This window comes from Anabrus simplex, chromosome 8 (genome assembly GCF_040414725.1).
Source record: "Anabrus simplex isolate iqAnaSimp1 chromosome 8, ASM4041472v1, whole genome shotgun sequence".
In the NCBI taxonomy this organism is placed as follows: Eukaryota; Metazoa; Arthropoda; class Insecta; order Orthoptera; family Tettigoniidae; genus Anabrus; species Anabrus simplex.
Window position 1 is genome coordinate 78571641 of NC_090272.1, and position 23879 is coordinate 78595519.

A 23879-nucleotide genomic window follows, 5' to 3' on the forward strand; every position below is an offset into this window, starting at 1 on the left:
CAGAAGTTAGAAATGTACTGTGTTGAGTGATTCAGTGAAAGGTAGCAAATAATTGTTGCGCGATAGCCTACGAAAAAGTTGTGATATCCCTTACTAATGAAGAAAAAATTAAAATCCAGGAAGTGGACAGGCATCCACATCTTTCAAAGTGCTGTCGCATTCAAGATGACGGTCAAAGTAATCCTCTCACACATAGCCGAGTTTGACCTCCAAACAATTCATTGTCGAAAACTGTGACCAGCAAACAATGTCTGAAATATAAGGCTTCAGCTGAGATTTTAGAAACAGTGTGGTCTGAAAATAATGCTCTGATACTTTCATGGACCCCAGTGCAAATGTTTTATATTTTTTGCCTGGTGTTTCACACATCTTTTAATACACCACTGTTATTTAATACGCTCCCATGTAAAAGCTTTTCATATTTGTTCTCTCGTCTTTGTAATGCCTTTTAATACTCTCATCTTTAGAAATAGCAGATAACTTTGAAACAGTAGATAACCTATATCTTTTACTGTACCCTTACATACATGACGTAAAATGTACGCTTGTCGGGGGGGGGGGGGAAGCATATCCCTGCTGGATAGTTCTGATTCGTGTATTCAATAGTGTGTTTTCTCGCTTAACACATTCTCTTTCCTTGTCCCCTGCAGAAACGTCAAAACGAGGTTTTGCTGAATAACTAACCTCTGAAATCTGTTATTGACTTTACGTCCCAATAACTACTTTCATGGTTTTCGGAGACGCCAATGTGCCAGAATTTAGTCCCGCAGGAGTTTTTATGTGCAGTAAATCTACCAAAACGAGGCTGACATATTTGAACATCTTCAAATACCACCATACTGAGCCAGGATCGAACTGCGAAGTTGGGGTTAAAAAGCCAGCGCCTCAACAGTCTGAGCCACTCAGCCTAGTGCACTGTATTTTGAGTTGTATCACATTCTTACTTAATTTCAGTACATGACATTAATCGATCATTTACTTCAGCCTTTATTTCTTACAAGGTTATTTACGCATTTATTACGGAAACAAGTTCTTTCATTTTCGAATTATGTTTACAGAACAACGGTCAATGAGTATTACTAATAGACTCTTCCCTTTGAGTTCGAATGTCGGCGAGAGAGCTCGTTTGTGCACATAGCGCGAAAAATATACCAAAGATGATTGTTCGCATTCATTGTAATCGCTGGAGTGAAAAAAATAGATAATGGAAATAATAATGCATGCTTAATCGCTCATAATAACAGATGCATCGGTGATAGGGTTCTCACTGTAACCGAAGGATAATACACAGTTTAATATAGGAATTTTCAAGGGACAGAAAAAACCTATTGTTACAACGGAGTTCTCACTATATGTCATACTCGCTATAGCGGACTTCTAGTGTATCTTGTATCCTGTAGCAACAAAGCTGAATTGTTGCATATTCCGCTCGAATATTCTTAATTACGTATGTCTTTTCCTTTCAGCCCTCAAATCCGTATCTCTACTTGGCCCGTGTTCAGCAACCTTAATGTCGCCAGGCCGTGGACACAACAAATTCCTCGTTTCTGCTCTGCAGTACTCTCGAATGTTGTCAAACAGATATTGCATCCTTTCCGCAGTCAGGCCTCTTACTTCCAACTTCTTAAATAAGATCTGAGGGAGATTATCTGCCTTGAAAATCTTCAAAATTACAATTGGACCATCCAATTTTTGTTGACATAATGACCCTGGACATATTCTTTTTCAAAGTAAAATGACTGAAAGATGTGACCTGAGGAACTTCACGCAGTTGTTTCTACTCATCAAATGAAAATTCATCATTGAAATGACTCCCCTTGTATATTTTACAATCACAGCCCAACTTTAAAAACTCTAACTTTTGGTCTTCATCCGCATCAGAGGTTTTAAAACCAAAGTTAGATCCTCGAACTTCAGTGCTGTCTGTTCCAGGTAGAACTAAATTGTCAATAGCATCAATTTCTGTTACATTTTCATTCCCATCCTCATTTTCTTGAATAATTGTAACAAGAACAGGCTTAAAAAGACTTTCGTCCTAAGAGAAATTACCGTATACAAGAAGAATTTTAGACTGTTTACATGAGAAAATAACACACTAATTCTGGCCTTTGGAATCGAACCTCAGACTCTCCATATGCATGGTCATAAACACGAGCACAAGTGTGCATTAATAATCTGTACTTACCACTACGTGTCAAGTAGTGGAATATCAGAAAGCACATTAGATAATAGATTCACAGTGGCTCCTTGATCACATTGTGCTATCATTACTGGATTTGAAACATGAAGAGAAGCAATCATTATAAATTTCCTGAACATCGTCAGAAATATTAGAGCCACTAAGGAAAGAGTCGGATATCTCACTCCATACCTCTACCAGCTGTAGCAGATAACATCAGTAATGTTTGATTCCGTTGCCTCATAGCTCTATGACCGGGCTTGTGTGCAAGCAGTCCAGTTATAAAACATACAGTCCAGTAAACGAAGTCTATAATTTTAACCGTATATTATCTTGATGGACGAGCTGTACTATTTCACATCTTTAATAATTTTCTGCATCCTATCGTAGTTAATGTTGATCTTACCAAAGAGTCATTTGTAACAAAGAGAGGAGTAAATTCTTATCTCCTCGGAGAAAAACGAGACTACAAACTATCCTTGCAGCGATAAAGAAATGATGAACAAGAAGGCAATGCAGGAACTTCAGTGAAGAAACCATATCGTAAGTCACCCACTGCAACTTAAGGGATGGTTTTGTTAGACTGCACAGCCTGTTTCAGTTCTTATGAAGAATTTTCCATATGGTGATCTCATTGTCACTGCTTCGATCACGCACGATCACCATCAGGCTAATAGATGGCGTTCAAATCTAAAAATCTATATTTTTCGCCCTTCCCGCCTTTATTCTTCATAGTGTAAAATTGTATCACGCAACTTAAGGCATGGTTACCTGGAAAGCATCACAAATGTGTTCTATTACCATCATAACTATGTTGAGCTAATCAGTATATTATCAGTTACCATCCATCACACGTTATCTTGGATTGCAACAACAGAATGACCATGTAACTTTAGCTATGCAAAGAAAAAACATGTAACCCGATGGCAAAATGGAAGGGGAAAAAAGAGACTACAAAATATCCTTGCAGAGATAAAGAAATGATGAACAATATACAAAATGCGTATGGCAAAGAGTTTAACAGTTCCAGTTCCAGAATTCCTCTACCATTCATCTGAATGAATTGAAGTTAAGACGAAGATATCTTTCCAGCTTACTGAACTGTGCAGGTGTGGCTTCTCATCAGGTTCACTGAGCCCTCGTCACGAAGAAGCCACTTATTTTCCTGACTATTATTTCCCCAAGGGTAAAATCAGGAAGGATACCTATTGTTGTTCGGCTTCCTTGGCTTAGAATATAAAGGAGCAACAGCCATCTCAGGCGGGTAGAATACTTGCACCTCCAGGTTCATTCTGCTCATAACAGTGGCAGAAGCTTCTAAAATAGTCCTAGTTAATAGGAATGGGGAAAACGGGTCTTTAAAAAATGTAGAATTTGCCAGAGAAAGTTGTGACTCATATACTTTCCATTTCTATCGCAACATAACCCTTCTTGGTCACTTGCACTATTCTCCTCTTTCCAAACCTGCCTGGAACCAGAGAAACAAAAGCAGGGTTCATGTCTGTTGTGTTAACATTTAAAACAAACTTATGAGAGAATTGGCAGATGAATGTCTAGGAAATTTATTCTTGCCAGGAGTTACAAGGTTGCTTTCCTGTTGTGTAGATTTCTGTTTACTTGTGAAAACACTGATAATGCGAATATGGTTTACGTATGTTTGTAACAGCCTAAAATGTTTTATAATGGAGGAAAACAGTGTTAGTGTGAATGAAATAATAGTTATGGGGAAGGTCTGAAATATAATTCTCAAATATCTCCGTTAATACTGATCCCATCAATAAATGCTACATAACAGAAGTTGTAGAAAATAACTTTCTGATATTCCAGGCAGCGCAAATTGATCCTATGATGAGTAACAGCGGAAATACGTACTATTTCACAGCTTTAATAATTTCCTGCATCCTATCGTAGTTAATGTTAATCTTACCAAAGAGTCTTTTGTAACGAAGAGAGGAGTAAATTCTTATCTTCCATGCCTCATATACATTTTTATAGTAATAGAAAGGTTACCAGCCCGATACTTCAATGCATCATATGTCCCAAAGCAGGACACGAGTGGGTGTTCTCCGCCGTTTGCGTTAAGTCATTCCAGCAATGGAACATGGCACCGAGAGATTGCAAATGTATAGTAGTACCATTTATGAAAAGTGAGAACCTCCATTGATTTTCATCTGAATTCTTCATTTACCTGAACCACTTGCATAGCCACCCCATCAATGACAGGTACAATATCCAGTATTTCATAAATATTAAAACTTAAGTTTTGACCTATCCATTGAAAATTTTGCATCCTGTTCTTTACTACCTTATGTCAAAGGTATTCATAAGATGAATATACCATATACATGGATATTTCTCTTCATGTGTTGCCAATACAAAGCGGACACACAATCAGCTGTTGCCCATAACCATTTTCCAGCCTTGCCTACAGATACAGCCAACAACCAGATTACAAATTAACCACATACTAAAAAACCAATGTTCTGAATGTAGGCAGGACCTAAATAAATGTTGATAAATAATAATAGTTATTATTAATATTTCATTGCAAGCAAAGGTAGCATGCATAAAGCACTACAAAAAGACTAACTACAAACCTCCCTCAACACCTTTAAAAATTAAAGATTCACCTTTTAAAAAGAAACCTATCAGCTAGTAATGCAAGTAAAGATTTTAACAAGCCAAAGTAAACCTTAAACTAGTAAATGAGAATATTCTGTTAATTCAGTTAAAACGTGACTTACCCATGAAATGACAAAGTTTCTTCAATTCTTCTCCCTCAAAACACCCTGGAGAGTTTACAACCACACATATCATAACACTACTCATACCAATTCACATAACTCATTCTAACTGAATTAAAAACCTTTCACTCCACTTCTTCCAGAGCCTAGGAATGGAGAGGGCACATACATCTTCTAACACTGAAAATATTACCATGGTTATAAGCCCTATCAAAATGAATTTCAGTGTGCTTTATATTTGAAACTTTCTCTTCCATCTACAGAGAAATGTATTATTTTTAAACATTTCTGAATGATAGATTTTCAAAATTCTCATTGTAAATTTTGCACTGAACTACCATTTGCAAAATTACTTCTAAGAAGAATTGTAATATTTTGAAAGGGTTTCCACCCCCCTCTGATGACAATAGTCAGATTAACCACCAAGATATTTGACAACTTTGAAATTATGACCTTTTAAACCAGAAAGTATGTTACAACAAACTCCCTGCAGATAGGCAATAAAGACTGAGGTGCAGGTTATAGACAGCATTAGAAAAGACTGTCAAGAAAAATTTCATGCAATTACCTAGAAGTTATTGCATAAATGATTTTTTTTTTTTTTTAAAGAACAGTTTTGCATGGCAGTCCAGCTCCATGGCTAAATGGTTAGCATGCTGGCCTTTGGTCACAGGGATCCTGGGTTCGATTCCCAGCAGGGTCGGAAATTTTAACCATAATTGATTAATTCCATTGGCACGGGGGCTGGGTGTATGTGTTGTCTTCATCATCATTTCATCCTCATCACGACGCGCAGGTCTATGGCGTCAAATCAAAAGACCTGCATCTGGCGAGTCAAACATGTCCTCGGACGCTCCCGGTACTAAAAGCCATACGCCATTTGATTTCATATGCATGGCAGACTGGACTTTGTTTAAATGTCCACCACCTCCAATCACATAACTCTTTCAGTTTTATACAGTAGACACCTAAAAAAATATGAAGGTGAAAGCTGATTTGATTTCACTTTAATATGATGAAAAAACGAAAAATCAACTTCCTTCAGCTCAGAAGGTGTATGTCGCCTCTCAATATATCCAACATCAGAAACATTACCTGTAATCCTTATGCACAGCAAATGTTCAAATAATGAAAGAACTATTCCAAAGCTCTGGGATAAACTCTCATGGACTCTTTACACAACTTCGTAGTTGAACTTATATTAAATTACCGGTACTAACTTTTAGAGGGAGAGATTTTTCTTTGTTAATGAAAAACAGAACAGACTCTTGACAAGCAAACGCACTTGAAAACGAGGTCACATGTGCAATGTCTAATAAGGACCATTGAAAAGCATCAGTACTAACAGCAACCGTGAACTATTAGTTACAAATTACTCCCCTCGTGCATAAGAGAACAATAGAAAATGAAGGCAAGGCAAGTGAAGAGAGCAACCTTCTATGGAATACATTTGATACACTTCACGAAACAGATAGTTTAACAAGGTGACATGAAATGATGTAATGCAACCAACTGCGAACAAGTCCGTCGTGCAGTTTATCGTGAAAATTTGTATCCCTTATGGGCATAGCTGCAGATGGTGCAATAGTATGTTTTGCACGCACAGAAGAAATAAACACCCAGAAGCTAAATTTGTCCAGTGGTTACAGGTGCTACGAATTTAATGTACACACTTTCCAGGAGGGATCGTTTGCTCTAAAACAGTGTGATTTTATATGCAAACCAGGAGTCATTCAACAGTCCTTGTCACCATGTTGTACCACTATGATCATCCACACATTCTGTAAGAGTGGATACCCAGCTGATCTTCCTGAATGCTTTACAACTCCCAAAAAGTTCTTTGATCTTATTAGCGTGAACATTTTTGTGATTACTGTTGTGCAACATTTTTCATTTCCTGCTTCTGATGCATTCACTTTCAGTTGTTCTTCCAGTTCTTCTACGCACATGGGACATCATTAACAGCTAATATTTTGCTATCACTGTTTTAGTACTGATGCTTTCAAACAGCCTGAACTAGACACTGCACTTGCAACCTTGTGCTCAAGTAGGTCACTCGTAAGAACCTACCTGAATTTTTCCGCCAAGTATACCAAATTCAAGGAATAAAAAGAACTGAATTAACAGAATTTGACAACTAATCTAGGGGCAGATTAGTAAACATGAAGTGTTATTTACAAGTGAGCCGCGGATAGCACTTCGAGAGCCGTGTCGGAAAGAGCAGTCGGTAACCTGCGGCCATCAATGTCTCGACTGTGACAAAATTCACATGACAAGATTAAAAATTCAAGCTGCAAATACCATGACATGCAACAAATTAATTTTCAAGTTGTTAAAAAAAGCCCTACTTAATGCAGGGGCGTGCTGGCATACAAAGGCCAACTTAATTCTACAACCTGCAGGCCAAGCACAGCATTCATTCAAAAGTAAGACAAAAAAAAGTATGGTAAACTTCTACCTTAAATTGCTAAATTTAAGAAAAAAAATAAGCCAACAAAACTAAATGCCTCAGCATCACAGCACACCCCTGAAAGTTCTAAAAAAGATTAGTGATCCCTGGACACATTTTCTACACTATGCAATGAACTAAATTTGTTTGGAATGATCAAGATATCAAGATTTTGTTCTTAATTCAAGGGCAACTGGTAGAAAATCAAGATTACTTAAATCAGCAATATGAAAATTTAATTAACCTGTTTTACAATCATTGAACCCTAAAACTGACACTGGTACAAGCGTTCAAATATATTCCACTTTTATGTGTAACAATTGAATTTAGTCAGAGAGAGAGAAATGTGAAAAGGAACATACATTATGATAAACACAATGACAGGTCAGCAACATCTGTGTGACAGATAAGAAATGATGAGAGAGAGATAGAAACATGAAAAGGAACACACATTATAATAAACACAATGACAGGTCAGCAACATCTGTGTGACAGATGAGAAGAAATGGATACAGAAGTACAGGGATGGATTGATGAGAGAGCCAATCTATTTCAAGATGACAATGTAAGAAGATGTGGAAATAGCCCTTGTCTTCTTGTGTTTTCATCTTTGCCCTCGTCTGTTTTCCCCCTTCCCACACTGATCTGTCTTTGTGTTTCTCCTATTATGTGTTCCAATAAACGTTCCTCTCTATTTTTCTATATATGACTTCATTTGTCTATTGTTTGTTCCTCTACATTACTTCCATAAATAGTTTGATGTAACAACGTCAGATGCTAGTGATACTGTGGTACGGGACTCAAACAACACCATTACTACCAAAAGATGAGTACGACAACTGTGGGGAAGAGAATTTTACAACATACTGAGGAAAATGGAAATCCACAAAAGAAATCAACAGAATAAAGAGATGTCATCTTCCTGGAACTTAAAAGAAACTTGTACACAGAAAGACAAAGGACATAGTTTGCAACTGACCAACAGGTAGAAACCTTTTCATAAATATTATGCAAAATGCAGAGTGCTCTCACATTTTACTAACAAATTTTAAACAACGATGCTGTGTTCCTTTTTGGCGTAGAATACATCAAATGTTTCATTTCAGTACTTGGTCCTGTAGTAAAAATCTGTCTCCCAAAGAAATTTAATAATTCAATAAAAACCTAAAACCTAGTCAAAATGTAATAACTGACTTGAAAAGAGAAAGGTTATAAACAGTCCACCCTAATGAAACAGCCTTCAAGGTCAGATGGCACAAGAAAGCAGCACGTTTGGGTGTATGCAGTAAAAAATTAACGTAACTCAGAACTGCAGCATGATAACACGCACCACAAGGTAGTGTTCATTTTGTCTGAGAGATCTATCAATATTGGTGCATGAAAAATTGGGAAATAGTTGAGAATTCTGTGAAAATTTCCAAAATGTACCAGTATCTTAATTTAAAGAAGGTCCAAGCCTACTGTGAATGAAAACAAGTAGAAGGAAGAAGTAAAAAAAAAAAACAGAACAAGCCCATGATGTCCAAGACTGGACATAAGAAAAGCCTACATATAACCTAACAAAGCCAAGGCGGCTGAGCGCCACAAGCCACAACCAAGTTTATGTATTGCTCCCGTTTAGCCTCTAGAGATGGATAAGCCAAAAAAGACACTACAAGACGTAACTAAATCACTGGTGATTGGAAATCCACAACATTCGCAGAGAAGGGTCTAGCCAAAACCATCTCTGAACCTCAACTCTGCGCATTCACTTCTTTTTAACACCCACTCAACATATTCTACACCCAAAAAGATATGCAGCCATGGCTTTAACATAGCTCTCACCTATTTTCTTATTTGAGCAACAGACATGCAAGAACTTTGCACTGAAAGGTTTCTTTCTGAAGTGTCAGATCTCCCTAACATTTTACTTAGTGCTGGAAGCAGGCAGCAGAGGTCTTGAATTCAGATGTGACAGCATTGGACACACCAATGACAACTATCAGCACCATCACACAAATTGTTTTCTAGAATTTCTGGTATGAACAATGAACACTTGCATCTTTCAAATTCTTTCTAGTCTGCAATCTCTCTATACGGATGTAGGAAATACAGTTCATGCTGCACATAGGGCTATTTTAAACTCAGTGGCTTTATATAAATAACCTTAAAGAATTGTTGCAAAAAATATATTCATAGCCTCTTTGAAATACTTAAAGCAATCTAGTATAAATACAAGAATGCCATGACCACTGTCTCAGCAAAACAACAACAAAGACAATATCTCCAAAAACACTAGAAAAGTACTCACGTGCAGCCAGGGGTAATCTCAGTATCGCTGAAGAAGTGGAAATCTGTTTCAGTAGATGCATGTTGTATCCTGGCCAACTCCATAAGGTTTTCTGCACTAGTAGTCTTGAGTTCAGATGTTGTGACTGTACTTTCCGTACTGGTGACAGTGATGACAGGAGCCTGCAAACAAGCCAAATAATTCAAACTATCTCGTCAGTACCTACATTCCCTGTGTGGTACCTCAAAAGAAGATGATGATAATAATAATAATAATAATAATAATAATAATAAACAGCGCCACTGCATCACAGCGCTGTGCAAAGGATGAGATAAAATAAATTTCAGTAGCCAGAGCCAAAATTTAAATACTGCAGCACCCAAGGGACTAAGAAATCTTGTACCCTTAACCCATTTTCCAAAAGCTTTGGTATGTATGTACCTGAAAATGAGAGTAATCAGTAGTTAGGTGTTTCCATTTTGCTCTTTTCACAAGCAAATCTATCTATGTCTTCATAATCCAACCGTATAGTTAAATAATTTGCAATGGAAACCACGGCAAACTGGTCCAAGTGTTGTCAAGTTTGAAATGACCAAATATTTTAAACGTTGCAAAGGCTGAAAATGATCTTTTCACCGAACAATTTGAAATAATCTTTACATTGTAATAAACTGATATACGGAAAATAAACAATCACAAAACCCACAATTAACTAGCAGTTAAAAACTGTCATAAACAGTGTGGGGAAATGAATGATGCCGAATTTTCCAATCGTTTTCCCAGCAACCAAAAAACTTACCAGTGTGACCAATAGCGCCCACAGCCCGTGGCAGTATGAAACTTGCCTCATTTGCAGTGTAAGAAATCCCTTTCCTAAAGAATTCAAAACTTGTTTTAGAAGTTTTATGGGCATGTTTAGTTTGCCATCCTGGTAACAAGAGTCCCTAACTGAACTCAAAATGGGAATAATTTTTAAAACATTTCTTGGAAGAAAAAAAGAAGGCACAAATTTACACTATTTCTGCAATAATATTATACTTACTGGAGCATGTTCACACACAGTCGAGCTTGAATCGATGGCTTCAACTGCATCACCAGATTCAGATTCTTTCACGATATCTTTCACAGTAAACTCCCGACTGACACCGCTACCACTCTCTGATAACTCCGACTGTTCTGTCTGGCTGCTAGATCCTCCATTATTATTGTTATTCTTCTTCAGCCCAGCTTTCCTCTTCATCGACTTCCTGCGCTTCTTTCGCTTCCCACTGTTGTTAGGTCTCAGTGAATTGTCGACAGTTAACACATTTTCCTTGAAAGAGTCCTTTCTTACAGGAACAGGCGCTTGTTCCTCTGGCTGGCTCTGAATCGTCACAACCTCTGGCACAGAAGGGGATGGCTCTTCCTCTACCTCAAAGGATATAGGGCGGAACTCGCCCTTTGCAATACTGATCTTGCGTACCTTGACATTGGACTTGTCGTCATCCAACGTTTCGGCATGGAATGTTTTAGGAACAGACTGCAGTGGATCAGGAACTACAGAGGTAATCTGAGGTGTTTCTAAATCCTCCAACACAAACTGTTCACCATCATCGTTCGTCCCAGGAAGTTCGACAAGAGTCGGGCGCTCATCCTGCGGCTTGTCTTCAGCAAGATGCTCGTGAAAACGGGCCAAGAAACCATCATCCTGGGGTATTGGAGAGCAAGCTAAGTGCGGAGGTATAACCTCATCCTCACCCAGTTCACCAGGTCCGACTTCTTCCACAAAGAAAGCTTCACCAGACTCTCCAAGTTTCATGTGAATATCCAAAGGTTCACCATTGACTTCAATATCCACCTGAAAGATACAAAAATTAAACCAGTTTGAAGGACAAATGATCTGTCCAAACAGACAGGGCAAATAAGTGTCATCACTACTTACATCCCTAGTAAACAAACAGATATCAGTAGGCTTTGATTTAAATAAACTATTGTTAATCTTGTACCATTTACCTATTGGGAAAACATTCAATAAAATTAAAGTAAAGGAACAAACAAATAGCAAGTCATATTTAGAGAGAGAAGTACATGAATAGTAATACTCAATAAGAAAAACAAATTGACAGGTCAGTATTGGAAGGAGGAGCAACAAACGAAGGACACAAAGGCAAATACAAAAGGGTTAGAACAAAATGCACATTACACACTGGCATTTTCAAATAGATGGGCCCTCTCCTCATCGATCACAGTTCTTTTAAATCCATTTCTTCTCAGGCCATGATCTTCACAACAACAATAATAGTAACTACAACACGAATACAGACGAGAGAGGTGTCGCCACCAACAACTCCTATGAAATATAATATATACAAATATACTATAAAATATAATATATACAAATATATAGTATAAAAACTTAATTTTCTTTTAACAGGTCATTCTTTTTAATTATAAATACTAAGGTGGACACCTTATAAAAAACGACCACTATTATATTAACGACTATCAGCTTATATATGTAAATATTATTTTAGTTTTATCACGTATATTACCTGAATTACTACTGTGATATTACTGTAAGAGTCATGATCAATGTATTTATTGTCTTTGTATAATTTGTCCTAGGCTGATGATGACGTATGGTTTTGTCGAAACCGGTAGGGCCTACCAAAAGTTCATAAACGTGATGATTTAACAGAAATGTAAAAATTTTCACATAATATATGGTACTGAAAAGGTGGATCTTTTTCTTTCTTTACAATGATAATAAAGAAATTTATAAAAAGATACCAAAGTTGAAAGCTAGAAAGGCAACTGGGCTTCGTAAAATTTCTAGGGATATATTAAAGGCTATGGATTGGAATACAGGTTTTTTTTTTGTTTTTTAGCTCGCTCTGCAGCACCACTCAGAGCATGGTACAGCTGGCGCAATGACACTCCGTCGCTAGCCGGTATCATGCGTGCTTTTCCTCCCCACTACTCACGGCAATTCACACTTATAGAAATCAATTTCTAGTGAGACTATTAGTCTAAAACATACCTGGCATTACATTAGTTGTTCAAAATGTTGTCTCTCAGCTGTCAAACATGCCTGACACCTCGTAAATAGGTTTGCAGAAACTCTGCAAATCTCAGCCAGTGTGATGTTCAAAATAACTTGTGTAATGTTCTCTTGTAGTTGTTCTCTCGTGTGAGGATTGTTCACATACAATTTTCCCTTCAGCATCCCCCACAGGTAATAATCACAGGGATTTAAATCAGGAGATCTCGGGGGATAATAAATCACACGATCTTCAAAAATTTCCCGTATTACCTCCATAGACAGATTAGCAGTGTGTGCTGTCACATTATCTTGCACGACGTAACCATTACTCCTTTCTTCTTCCATCAGTTCTTGAAAGAACGTTTTGCGAGCACTTATTGCACACCAAACTCCTATCTTTACATCATGGAGTGGATGGACATGCAGCTGGTGGGGATTTTCTGCACACTAGTAGTAACTGTTTTGACTATTTACATAGCCACTTAAGTATAACCATGCTTCATCACTATAAAATAAAAGTTCTGGGTCAACACACCCATCGTGGACTGAAGCAACCAGTTACAAGACAGAACCCTAGCGAAACTGTCAGGTCCTCTTAAATACTGAGCAGGGGTGGGTTTGTACTGTTTTGCTTTCAACAGTTTTGTTGCTTTGCGGGCAGAAGATAATGACACATTAGTTTGTACAGCGAGACGCGACAAGGAGTGTGTTGGAGTTCTTTCCAAGAGAGATCCTATTTCGGCAAGCTTTTCCTCTGTTAAAACTGTTCATCTCCTGCGTGATTTCTCGTTAAGAATGGACCCACTGGGGCGGAATTTCTTTACTAATTTACGTACCATACTCCTATGGAGAGGGAGGATGCCAGAAAAATTGCGAATGAATCGAAACCGGCACTCTGTATAAGAATACTTCGCATAGCACATCACAATGAATACTTTAGTATTCCTACAGAAACAATGCTATTTTAAAGTGAACACATTGAACACGCTACCAATACCACAGATTTTAAACTAAACTATTGCTGTGAAGCAATGGTTATCGCTACCATACTATATTAGATCATCTTAGCCTGTCATGAAGTAATATATCTTGGCAAATGAGTCACCCGGCCGCGCTATCGCTTTCCGTGCATGTTCCTCTTGACACATGGAGCGAGCTAAAAAAAAAATGACCCTGTACTTACTTGATCACTGTTTGCATGAAGGAGCTATACCAAATGAATGGAGAGTTGAAATAGTAGCCACAGTGTACAAGGAGAAGGGTGACAAACATAAAGCGGAAAATTACAGGCCAGTCAGCTTGACATATGTTATGTAAGCTCTGGGAAAGCATTCTTTCTGATTATTTTATTTTACATTTTATGGCCTTCATTGGACCATCTTAGTCAATTCTACAATGGATTTTTCGATTTTCTCTCAGCCCAGTACTTCTTCATTCTCTCGGATCTTGATTTTCTCTCCTCATCTGAAATCACTCTCCCCAGGGTTTGATGATCTTGGTCTGTAGTCTGGTGTCTATGTTTTTGAGTGTCTTGATTCTGTGGGTCTTGTTTTTTTTAAATCCTCTACTGTGATTTGTAGTTCCTTCATATCTTCTTTGATTTCTGTAATCCACTTAATATTACTCTTACTGTTCCACAATTTTTCAATTATCCAGCTGATACCATTTTCAGGAGTTCTAATTAGGTGACCAAAGAATGAGATTCGGTTTTTTCTGATAATGTTCATTACCAGTTCTATTTCTTTGTAGACTGTTTCATTACAAACCAGTCTCCAGTATCCATTTTCTTGGTATTTTTTGTTTATACATGTTCTGATTTTTATTCTTTCTATTTTGAGTATTCTGTCTATTGCTGCAATATTAATTGTTTTAAAAATGGTTGTATGTTATTTCTGGTTGTATGACTTTTATAATGCTTTAATTTTGTGACTATTGAGAGGTCTTTTTTGTTGTACAGTATGTGTTCTTGGTGACATACTGATCTTTGGTTAGTTTATTCTATTATGCCATATTTGCTTTTTTGTTAAGGCTGTATGTTATAATTTCACCTAAGTATTTAAATTTGTCTATGATTTTGATTTCCTGTTCTACTTTTTCTTTGCGAGTGATTACTGCTGTTTTCTCAAAGGATATTGTGAGGCCAATTTTTTGTGCTATTTCCTGTAGTGATTTAATTTGTTGTCGATTTTCCTGAACACGGTTAGACAGGAGAGCAAGGTCATCAGCAAATTCCAGACAATTTAAGGTTATATTGTCTTTTGATCTTCCAATTTTGATGGGGTTTTTTAATGTGATGATTTGTTCCTGCACAGCTTCTCCAAGGTCTGAAGCCTCCTTGGTATCCACCTAATCCTTATACCAGTCCCTCATTATATATTCCAAAAAAAGTTGAATAGCAGTGGTGACAAATAATCTCCCAGTCTTAAACCAGTTTTTATGAGGAATGGCTTAGAAAATTCCCCTCTGAAGTAGACTTTTAATTGTGTGTTTTATTAGTTTTGGGTGCAGTCGAAAATTTCTTAATATTTTCAATATTGAAGGTCTATGAAAAGTCTACAAACATTATTGCAAGAGGTTTGTTTTGTTTTCTGTAATGTGCCATAACTAATTTTAATGTGATGATTTGTTCCTGCACAGCTTCTCCAAGGTCTGAAGCCTCCTTGGTATCCACCTAATTCTTGCTCTAATTGTTCTTTAATTCTGCCATACAGGATTCTGGCAAATATTTTTTTTATGTACAGTCCAAGAGAAATATACCTCTCTAGTTACCTGGATTGCTCTTATCTCCTTCTTTTGTGAAGCAGGTAGATTATAACTGTTGTCCAGTATTCAGGAAAATGTTCTGTTGTCCATATTTTTGACAGACCTATGTGTAGGGAGATTCGAACTTTGTCACTGGCACATTTCTGCAAAAACTTGATCTCCGCATGCCTTGTAGTTTTTCGTCTCCTCGACTGCTGTTTCCATCTCTTGGAATGTTGGGGGCTTCAGGTATTCAGGTTTGGTTTTTACTGTGGTGTCTGTGCTAATTTTCAAAAGTTCTCCGGGCTCTTTACGATTCAAAAGTTTAGTGAATGCTTTTGCCATAATTTTTGTATTTTCCTTATTACTATGAGCCACTTTTCCGTTTTCACTTTTCAACATTAATGTAGGGGGGTTAAATTTCTTTAGTTATCTATGAAAGATTTTAGAGTAATGTCTAGAATTGGTTTTATGGTAGTTTTCTTCTATTGAGGTGATTATATCTTTCAGGAATTGTCTCTTAATTTTTCTAATAGTTTGGGTGAATTTTTTCCTAATATTTTTGAGGTTGATGGCATTTTCTTCTGTTTTATGAGTTTGAAATTTTAACCATGCCTGGTATCCTTCTTCATGACATTTGTCACATCCTGGTGTCCACCAAGCATGTCTTTTCCATGGATTTAAGGGGGCTAAATTTTCAGCCTGGTGTTTGAGAACTGGTATAAGTTCTTTTAAATCATCTGTTAATTTTTTGGTCTGTGTGACTTCTTGATATTTGTCATTTCTGATTAATTGGTGTGGATCGTACTTGTTAGAGTATGGCTCCAGTGTATGGAACCCTCAATAAGCAAGACTAGTTGATACATGAACTGGAAAAAAATTCAATGGAAAGCAGCACAATTAGTTCTGGATGATTTCGGACTATGTGGTATGTCAGTATTAGGTGGATTCCTAATAAACACTCCTTTTCTACTGAAATTGGGAAATCAACATGGATCATGAAAATGATAAACTATGATAAGTTATGTGGTATATTTCGACCTGTCAGTGGTGAGTTTGCGTTGAATGATATAAGTAGAATAATAAGCTTGAGTGGAGCTTTTAAAAGTAGGAAAGATCAAAATACGAAGACAGTCTAAATTTGGAATTCAAGAGGACAGACTGGGGCAAATATTCATATATAGAATGCAGAGTAAGGGATTGGAATAAATTACCAAGGGAAATGTTTAATACATTTTCAAGTTCGTTGAAAACATTTAAGAAAAAATAGGTAAACAATTGTAAATAAATGTAAATATGAGGTAAACAATTGATAAGGAATCTACTACCTGGGCAACAGCCCTAAATGCAGATCATTGATTGATTGATAAATCCCTTCCCAAGAAGATTTTCTTTCAATTCACCTTCATTCCCCAAGCTGCTGAATAATACTTGCTGGAAGTATGGTGCATTATTTATTTTGTCTCTTAGTGTATAGGCTAAACATTTTTTTTTCTGACCATCTATGTTGTTGTTGTTATTATTATTATTATTATTATTATTATTATTATTATTATTATTATTACACTACAGGAGTTTTACAACTATTGTAAGCTAATGTGTTACAATCTTGCTACCAAGATAGTCTTCCGAGCAATAAGAATGAAACCAATTAAAGGCAACTGTCACTCCGTAGTAACTACTCGAGATAAGACCCTGTTAAAAGTGTAGTTCCTTCTAGGGCTCTAGAGTTAAAGAGAAGTCTCAACTACAGTACACACAACTTTTAGTGACACCTGGTTTTATGGGAGCGAGGAGTAAGCTCTCCCAGTTCCAGTAATATTGCCAACTGAATGGAAAAGAAATCTGAATTGAATCGATAGTATGATCAATCGATATGAATTTTCTAAACCTTTATTACCTTAGCATGAATTCTTTAAGATATCGCTTCCACAATTGTTACTGCTATCTGCAGTACTATTAATTACAATCTCGCCCATGGCTATTTCCATGACACCATCGTGCCTCATTGAATAGACTTGCTGAGGGGGAAGAGCAGCTGTTTATTTTGTTTCTGCATAGCACAGCACTCTGCAACTTAAGCTATTATTTTCCTTCCCTCGCTGTGTATAGCCCTTGATGGTTGTTCCCGTGTAGGAGTTCTAGCTGGTTTCTGTGATGTACTTGGATTTTCCTCACTCATGTTCCATCCTAACCTATATTTTGGCTTTGCTGTATAAACAACAACAGTACTAGTACTGCAGATGTCTAAAGGCGATGCATAATAGAATCATAGTTTACGTTTCAAAGGTTGCCAATACAAATCTTGAAGATATCCGAGGTCTACCTCGGAATCTACTACCTGGGCAACAGGCCTAAATGCAGATCATTGATTGATTACTAATAAATCCCTTCCCAAGAAGATTTTCTTTCAATTCACCTTCATTCCCCAAGCTACTGAATAATACTTGCTGGAAGTTTGGTGCATTATTTATTTTGTCCCTTAGTGTATAAACAATGTTTTCTTATGATTCAGCACTAGGGAGCCCAGGTATCACTAAAAGTTGCGTGTACTGTATGGAGAGCAGCCATGATCTAGTCAGTACATACCCATCCCCTTTGTTAAAATTATTGGAGGGCAATTTTTACCACCTCACAAATGATTCTATGTGTAAAACATTTCTCCTTACAAACAACAAATGTTGCATCAAAAATGATTTGATGGTCACTATGAAGGCCAGGGCCTCTCAGGGTGCATGCGCGTGGTGCATGCACTGTGCACGGTGCAAAAGACGACTTCGCTTGGTTGACCAGAGTGCAGACCCCCCACTCCTCGATTTGGAGCAATAGCGCTAACTCTCTCTTTCCTCATGCCTGTCTCGCTCGCTCCGCCTGTCTCCCTCTCCCCCACTTGCGCCGTAGCGCTCCAAATCCGGGCTGAGTTGAGCCGAGTATAGCCGAGTAGAGCCGAGCATAGCCGAGTAGCCCAGAGACGAAGCGTTGATCCGAGCCATACCGAGCGGCACCGATGCACAGTGCACGGAGCTCTTGCACCTCGCTCTGCACGCGTGAGATTTTGGGCGTTTGAGAGGCCCTGATGTAGGCCTATGCCATGCTCTGCCACAGCACACTTCTCTGGCTGGCAAAGACGTTAACTGCCTAGGATGTTCCTTAACCCTTGTTGTTACCTTCCTACATGTTTGACCAACAAAACAGATCCACATACTGGTACTAAAGGATACTCTTTCAGAGCAAAATTCTACCACTGACATTTAACATTTGTGGCAAATAAAGGGACATAAAAATGTATTCTTCTTCACAAGTCGGCTCTCTTTGCCATTTTCTCTCAGTCTCTTCAACTGTTTGAAAACAAAACTGTTCAACACACACAAGTATATGCCTAAACACAAAGACACGCCAGAGTAAGAAGAGAGCACAGTAAATTCTCATTTTTATACACTGCCATCTCCATGTAAGTTGAATGGGTTTTCTTTTATATCCACTTCTCAGAACCTTACAAGTTTATTTCCATTTCCCAGCTTCATGAGAGAGGCAGACATCAACCTTCCTAAGGGTTTATCTTGACCTATTGTCGATGGAAATGTACTGTGAAAAGAAGAAAGCTGAATAGACACAAAAGACAAAAAAATATTTGAACAGGTTAGAGATGACACAGAACAAGCACAAGAAGAGAAAAGGTGGCCGAATTTTAACAGCCTGGACTGTGACAAAACTGACATTTGCACTACTCCAGTTCAGCTGAATTTTGCAACAACAAAAACCTATGCATTTGTTATTTATACCAACACCTCACGCAAAAGTTTTTCTATGATTTGTAGAAAGCTTCTTACACCAGTGAAATGACCAACACACTGAGGACATTTGTAAGGGGGCATACATTGTAGCCAGACAAATTAGGGTCGTAATTTTGAATACAGTCATGTGTAGGAGCAGCATCTGATGATAGATGTAGAAACATACTTATAAAAAAATTATAGTAAGCTATCTAATGAACAAATCATATCAACACTTCATAGCCACTTAAAAGCTATGAAATGCAGGATTTTGAAGCAGAAAAATTATTAGAAAAATTGCAAACATTCTTGCCCTAACAGTCACCACTCCAAATTCTCTCTCTCTCTTTTTGAAGTTATAATTACATTCTGCATTTGAATAATCTGAACTATCCAGCAGACTGAGGTAATCAGAACATAGTAAAGCAACCATGTGACTCAAGAATTTATTTTTGCACTGAGTAACTTAGTTTAATATGGTTGAAAAGTTGTAAGAGGTGTTTGAACAGATACTAACCAATCCACAGCATATTTTTGAGAAATTCAACAAACCTGCAGTTCTGGAAATCTTAGTACTATATCAGAATCCAGGTTTTTAATATCAAGTTAAATAGAAGATAGATCACATGTTATGATGTAGAAATCATTGTCTGGTCCTATCACCGGACTGATGGTTGCTTATCTTTCAGCTTATAAATAATGGATGTGCTTGCTTGCTTGAACTCTAGCGAAAGAGATTGGGAAAGTCTTTGGAAAGATTATGTGTAAAGATAGAGCTTAAGCAAGGAAACAGTTAATGGGGGAGGAAAGAAAAGTCCATCCAGAAAAATATTTCACTTCTTGGGCCAACTGCGAAACAGAAGTTGCAAGGCTTATGGTTTCCGTGCCCAACATTATGAGACAAAATTCTAGTCCAGCCAGCTGGCCTTAAAAATTTCCCTAATTCTAGGTACTAGGACATCAAAAATTTTCACTCACGAGTATAATACACTTGTTAAATTTTGAAAGTTTGTAATAAAGGGTTTTGGATTTTTTTGTTTTTTCTTTTACTCACTGGAGAGAGAAATCTTTGATCACTAATTTAATGTTTATTCTACAAATATAGATCAGTGACATGAGTTCGAACTTCAGTATAAAAAATGAATAAAGCTATGATGAAAATGTAAACATTTCATTATAATGTAACGAGTGACGTAAGAGGTTAATAGTGATTATTCAGAAAAGTAGATTTGAAATTAACTTAAATTAATTAACCTTGACAATCAGACTGAACTTCATAACTGATCCTTAGGGCCAAAATTTAACAAGCTACAGTCTATCATATAGACTACTGAAAGTAAATCCTTTATAATAATTTTTCAACACACGGATGAACTCATGAGGCAATCAATAAATATACATACCAATGCGGGGTGGTTTATTTTTTTGGGGGGGGGGGGGGGGAGCGTACGCGGATATGGAGAATCCCATGAAGTCGTAAGAATGAAATGCACCACGTACACTTGCAGCAACCCCAAATCCTTACAAATACAGATTTATGAAGATGTAAGAAACAAGCAGCAGTGTCCAAAGCAATAAACCGCTCCGGCACGATGAATTAATAAATGATCTGTAATAATTTGAGCAGCCTTTTAAAGACCACACATTTAAATATATACCGCCCTATAAACAGAAAACAGTATGTACTCACCACTTTTTCCCTACTTCGCAAAACTCCAAGTTTGCCGAAGCGAACGTGAAATGGGGAACATGTGAAGGACCCATCAGGTTGTTCAACCACAATCACGTCAATAGCACCTGTCAAAGTTGCAGCATTGATTTCATTGTAGAAGTCTCGAAAGTTGCTGATGAACTTCCCGATTGCATGCATTCTGTACATTATCAGACGTTTCTTAATAACTTCCTATGCGCAAAATGTCTCTCCTTTAATCTCCTTAATCTGTCATCATGAACAAAATAAATCTTTTATCACCGTCAGTTTTCGTGTCCCTCCAAACCGTATGAACACACGTATCTACCTCCCTCAGTTACTTAATTTTCAATACAAGGAAGAATAATAAAGTTTTTTTCTTTAAAGTCTATGCAGTGTCTTAACACAAACCAATTATAATGCTGACCATTGTCCCTTGGGACAACATACGAGGTTCAATCCTTTGTCTACCGATCTAGAACTTTGTCACTAGTTTGCAGCACCAAAGAACTTATAAGCACAGTTTTCAACACGCAAATCTCGACTGGGTGCTTTAAAAATGACTGAAAGCACAAGGCACCGTCACGGACATACACCACAGAATCAGTAAAATGACTCAGACACAAAGATCAATGTTGGGCCGTCTGCACCGCAGTCTACAGCTGTTTGACGACTGTTGCCAAGTTGAGCAACGCGGCTGCTCCCTGGTGTTCATCTGACGTACTCCAAATAGACAGTTCTGAAAACAAGGAAACAATTATTACGTTTATTATGACGTAAAGCAGTTCAAAGTGTACAAGTGGAGAGCTTCCATTTACCGCTATGTAACTGTGGAGGTATTTCTCCACGAAAATAAGGAATCATGATTTTTTAAGACATGTATTACCATGAAAAGAACCATGTTATAGTCAACCAGAGCTAGTAGCAATCTAAAAAAAAAACTGGCAATAAAAACGCACGGTGTTTCCCTCCTCAATACCGATAACTATGACCAATCTGCTATGACTAATAAGTGCACCTACAAAATTATCTTCCAGGAATTTGAAATTACTGCTCATTCCAAAAAGTGGTGAAAATTACCTTTCAAGCCCGATGATTTCCAGCCAAATGATTGACAGTGCGACAAACAATGCATTGTTAATCAGTAATGACCGGCTGGCGAAGGAAAACAATGAAGATGCAACTTTCTTTCAAAAGTCAGAATTGAAGCAAAAATCATACTATAATACAATGCATGATAATGGTTTACGGGTTCAAGAAGGAAAAATATTAAAGTTTAATTTTTTTTTGTTTTTTTTGTTAGTTGTTTTACGTCGCACCGACACAGATAGGTCTTACAGCGACGATGGGACAGGAAAGGGCTAGGAGTGGGAAGGAAGCGGCCGTGGCCTTAATTAAGGTACAGCCCCAGCATTTGCCTGTTGTGAAAATGGGAAACCACGGAAAACCATTTTCAGGGCTGCGGACAGTGGGGTTCGAACCTACTATCTCCCGAATACTGGATACTGACCGCGACTGCAGCTATCGAGCTCGGTAAAGTTTAATTAATAATTAGGTTGGTCTACTACCTCATTACCGGCATCTCTTCATTTGGAAGCAAAGATCACATCTCTATCCCGTACATTCTGCAGTGCAACAGAGGTAAGTTACATAACCTCTTTTCTAGACAACAGTAGAAGCTAATATTGTCTATTTCAAATTTTCAATCGTTCACTGCTTCGGAATTGACGCTCTTCGTAGTAACCATTAGGCCTATCATGGCAGCTTCTGCAGTTCAAGAATAGAGTAGATTTGATATTTACTATACAGTAGGTCGCGGCATAGCTATCACGATCGATTTTGTAAAAACGAGAAAGTTCACGCTGTGTGCATGTGACAAGGCCTATTATACTCGTAGCTTGGAAGCAATAGAAGTACTGCCCCTCATACATGGGCCCCCATGCCCGGGAGGCAAGGTGGGGACATCTCCCCCCCCCCCCACCCTAGCTTTCAGGGAAAGGAAAAGTCTAATACTGTAAAGTCAGGTGTTTTTCTTTCAAGAAAATGATTTAAAAATCGGTATTACGTAGAAGTGGTAGGGGATACAGTGTGTGGTATACTACCGTGGAATACAAGTCGCCATTCATCTTCCAAAATATTAAAAATACTACATACCCCCAGGTCTAGCCACCCCCCCCCCCCCCTCCCCCTACAAACTACTATCCCATGGGCGCCCTTGCCTGCTCAGTCTCTTGATGATGTTGCTAATGCGCCTACTTAAAAAACGTTCTACCTTTAGCCGGATAAGTTATGAATGCATTGTTCCTCCTTTTACCGGGGAACGCGATGAGCACAGTGGCTTTTGGTTATCCACCCGGACGGTTGAGGTTACAAACCCAGCGGATCCGGAATTGGCTCTGGTCGCTAACTATATAGCCTAAAGGGGTGCAGTTGGCTTTCAACACGGCAAACAGCTCTCGTTGGACGAATTTTCCCGGATCCTCATCAGCTCCGCCATCAGCAGTCACAGATGGCCTACAGTCATCACTGAAGACGCGTACTAGGGAAATAAGGAATGCGGTAGTTTCCAGTTGCTTTCCCTCGCCGAGCCGGAAGTTGCTATTGCGTATTAGTCTGTCAAGCCCATTGAAATGCATGCGCCAACCTAACGTATGAGCGACATTTTCACATCATTCATAATAGGGACTGGCTGCATAAGGAATGGCCATGGGCGCCCGCAGGATCTTTTCCAAGGGGGGGCACAATAACAATTTTCTTGAATATAAATACCAATATAACGTCAGCAACATTAAATTGTTTACAGAAATTTGCGAATATAACAGATGCTAGATGACTGTCAGTAAATTCAGTTTATGAAATAATCTGGTATGATATTAAACAATTGAACATCAACTTTTTAGAATTCCAGGGGGGGGGGGCAAGCGCCCCCCCTTGCGGGCGCCCATGGAATGGCATTGCTAGCATCGCTCATACCTCAGCCACTTTCATATTGTTAAAGCCAAGGGTGAGAC

General features: G+C 38.0%; 1 protein-coding gene across 5 annotated transcripts in view; it reads right to left on the bottom strand.

Moving 5' to 3' along the window:
- Nucleotides 1–23879, bottom strand: part of Lpin (phosphatidate phosphatase LPIN) — a 248408-nt gene that overhangs the window by 63216 nt on the left and 161313 nt on the right. For 4 of the 5 annotated variants that reach the window (XM_067152292.2, XM_067152289.2, XM_067152293.2 and 1 more), the window contains exons 2-4: nucleotides 20869–21607; nucleotides 10684–11478; nucleotides 9663–9823 (exon numbers count right to left, since the gene is read on the bottom strand). In XM_067152292.2, the coding sequence (XP_067008393.2) occupies nucleotides 9663–9823; nucleotides 10684–11478; nucleotides 20869–21057 (1145 nt within the window). In that variant the 5' untranslated portion in view covers nucleotides 21058–21607. Of the gene's footprint in view, nucleotides 1–9662; nucleotides 9824–10683; nucleotides 11479–20868; nucleotides 21635–23879 lie in introns of those variants that run through there. The other variant, XM_067152290.2, reaches the window with a different exon arrangement.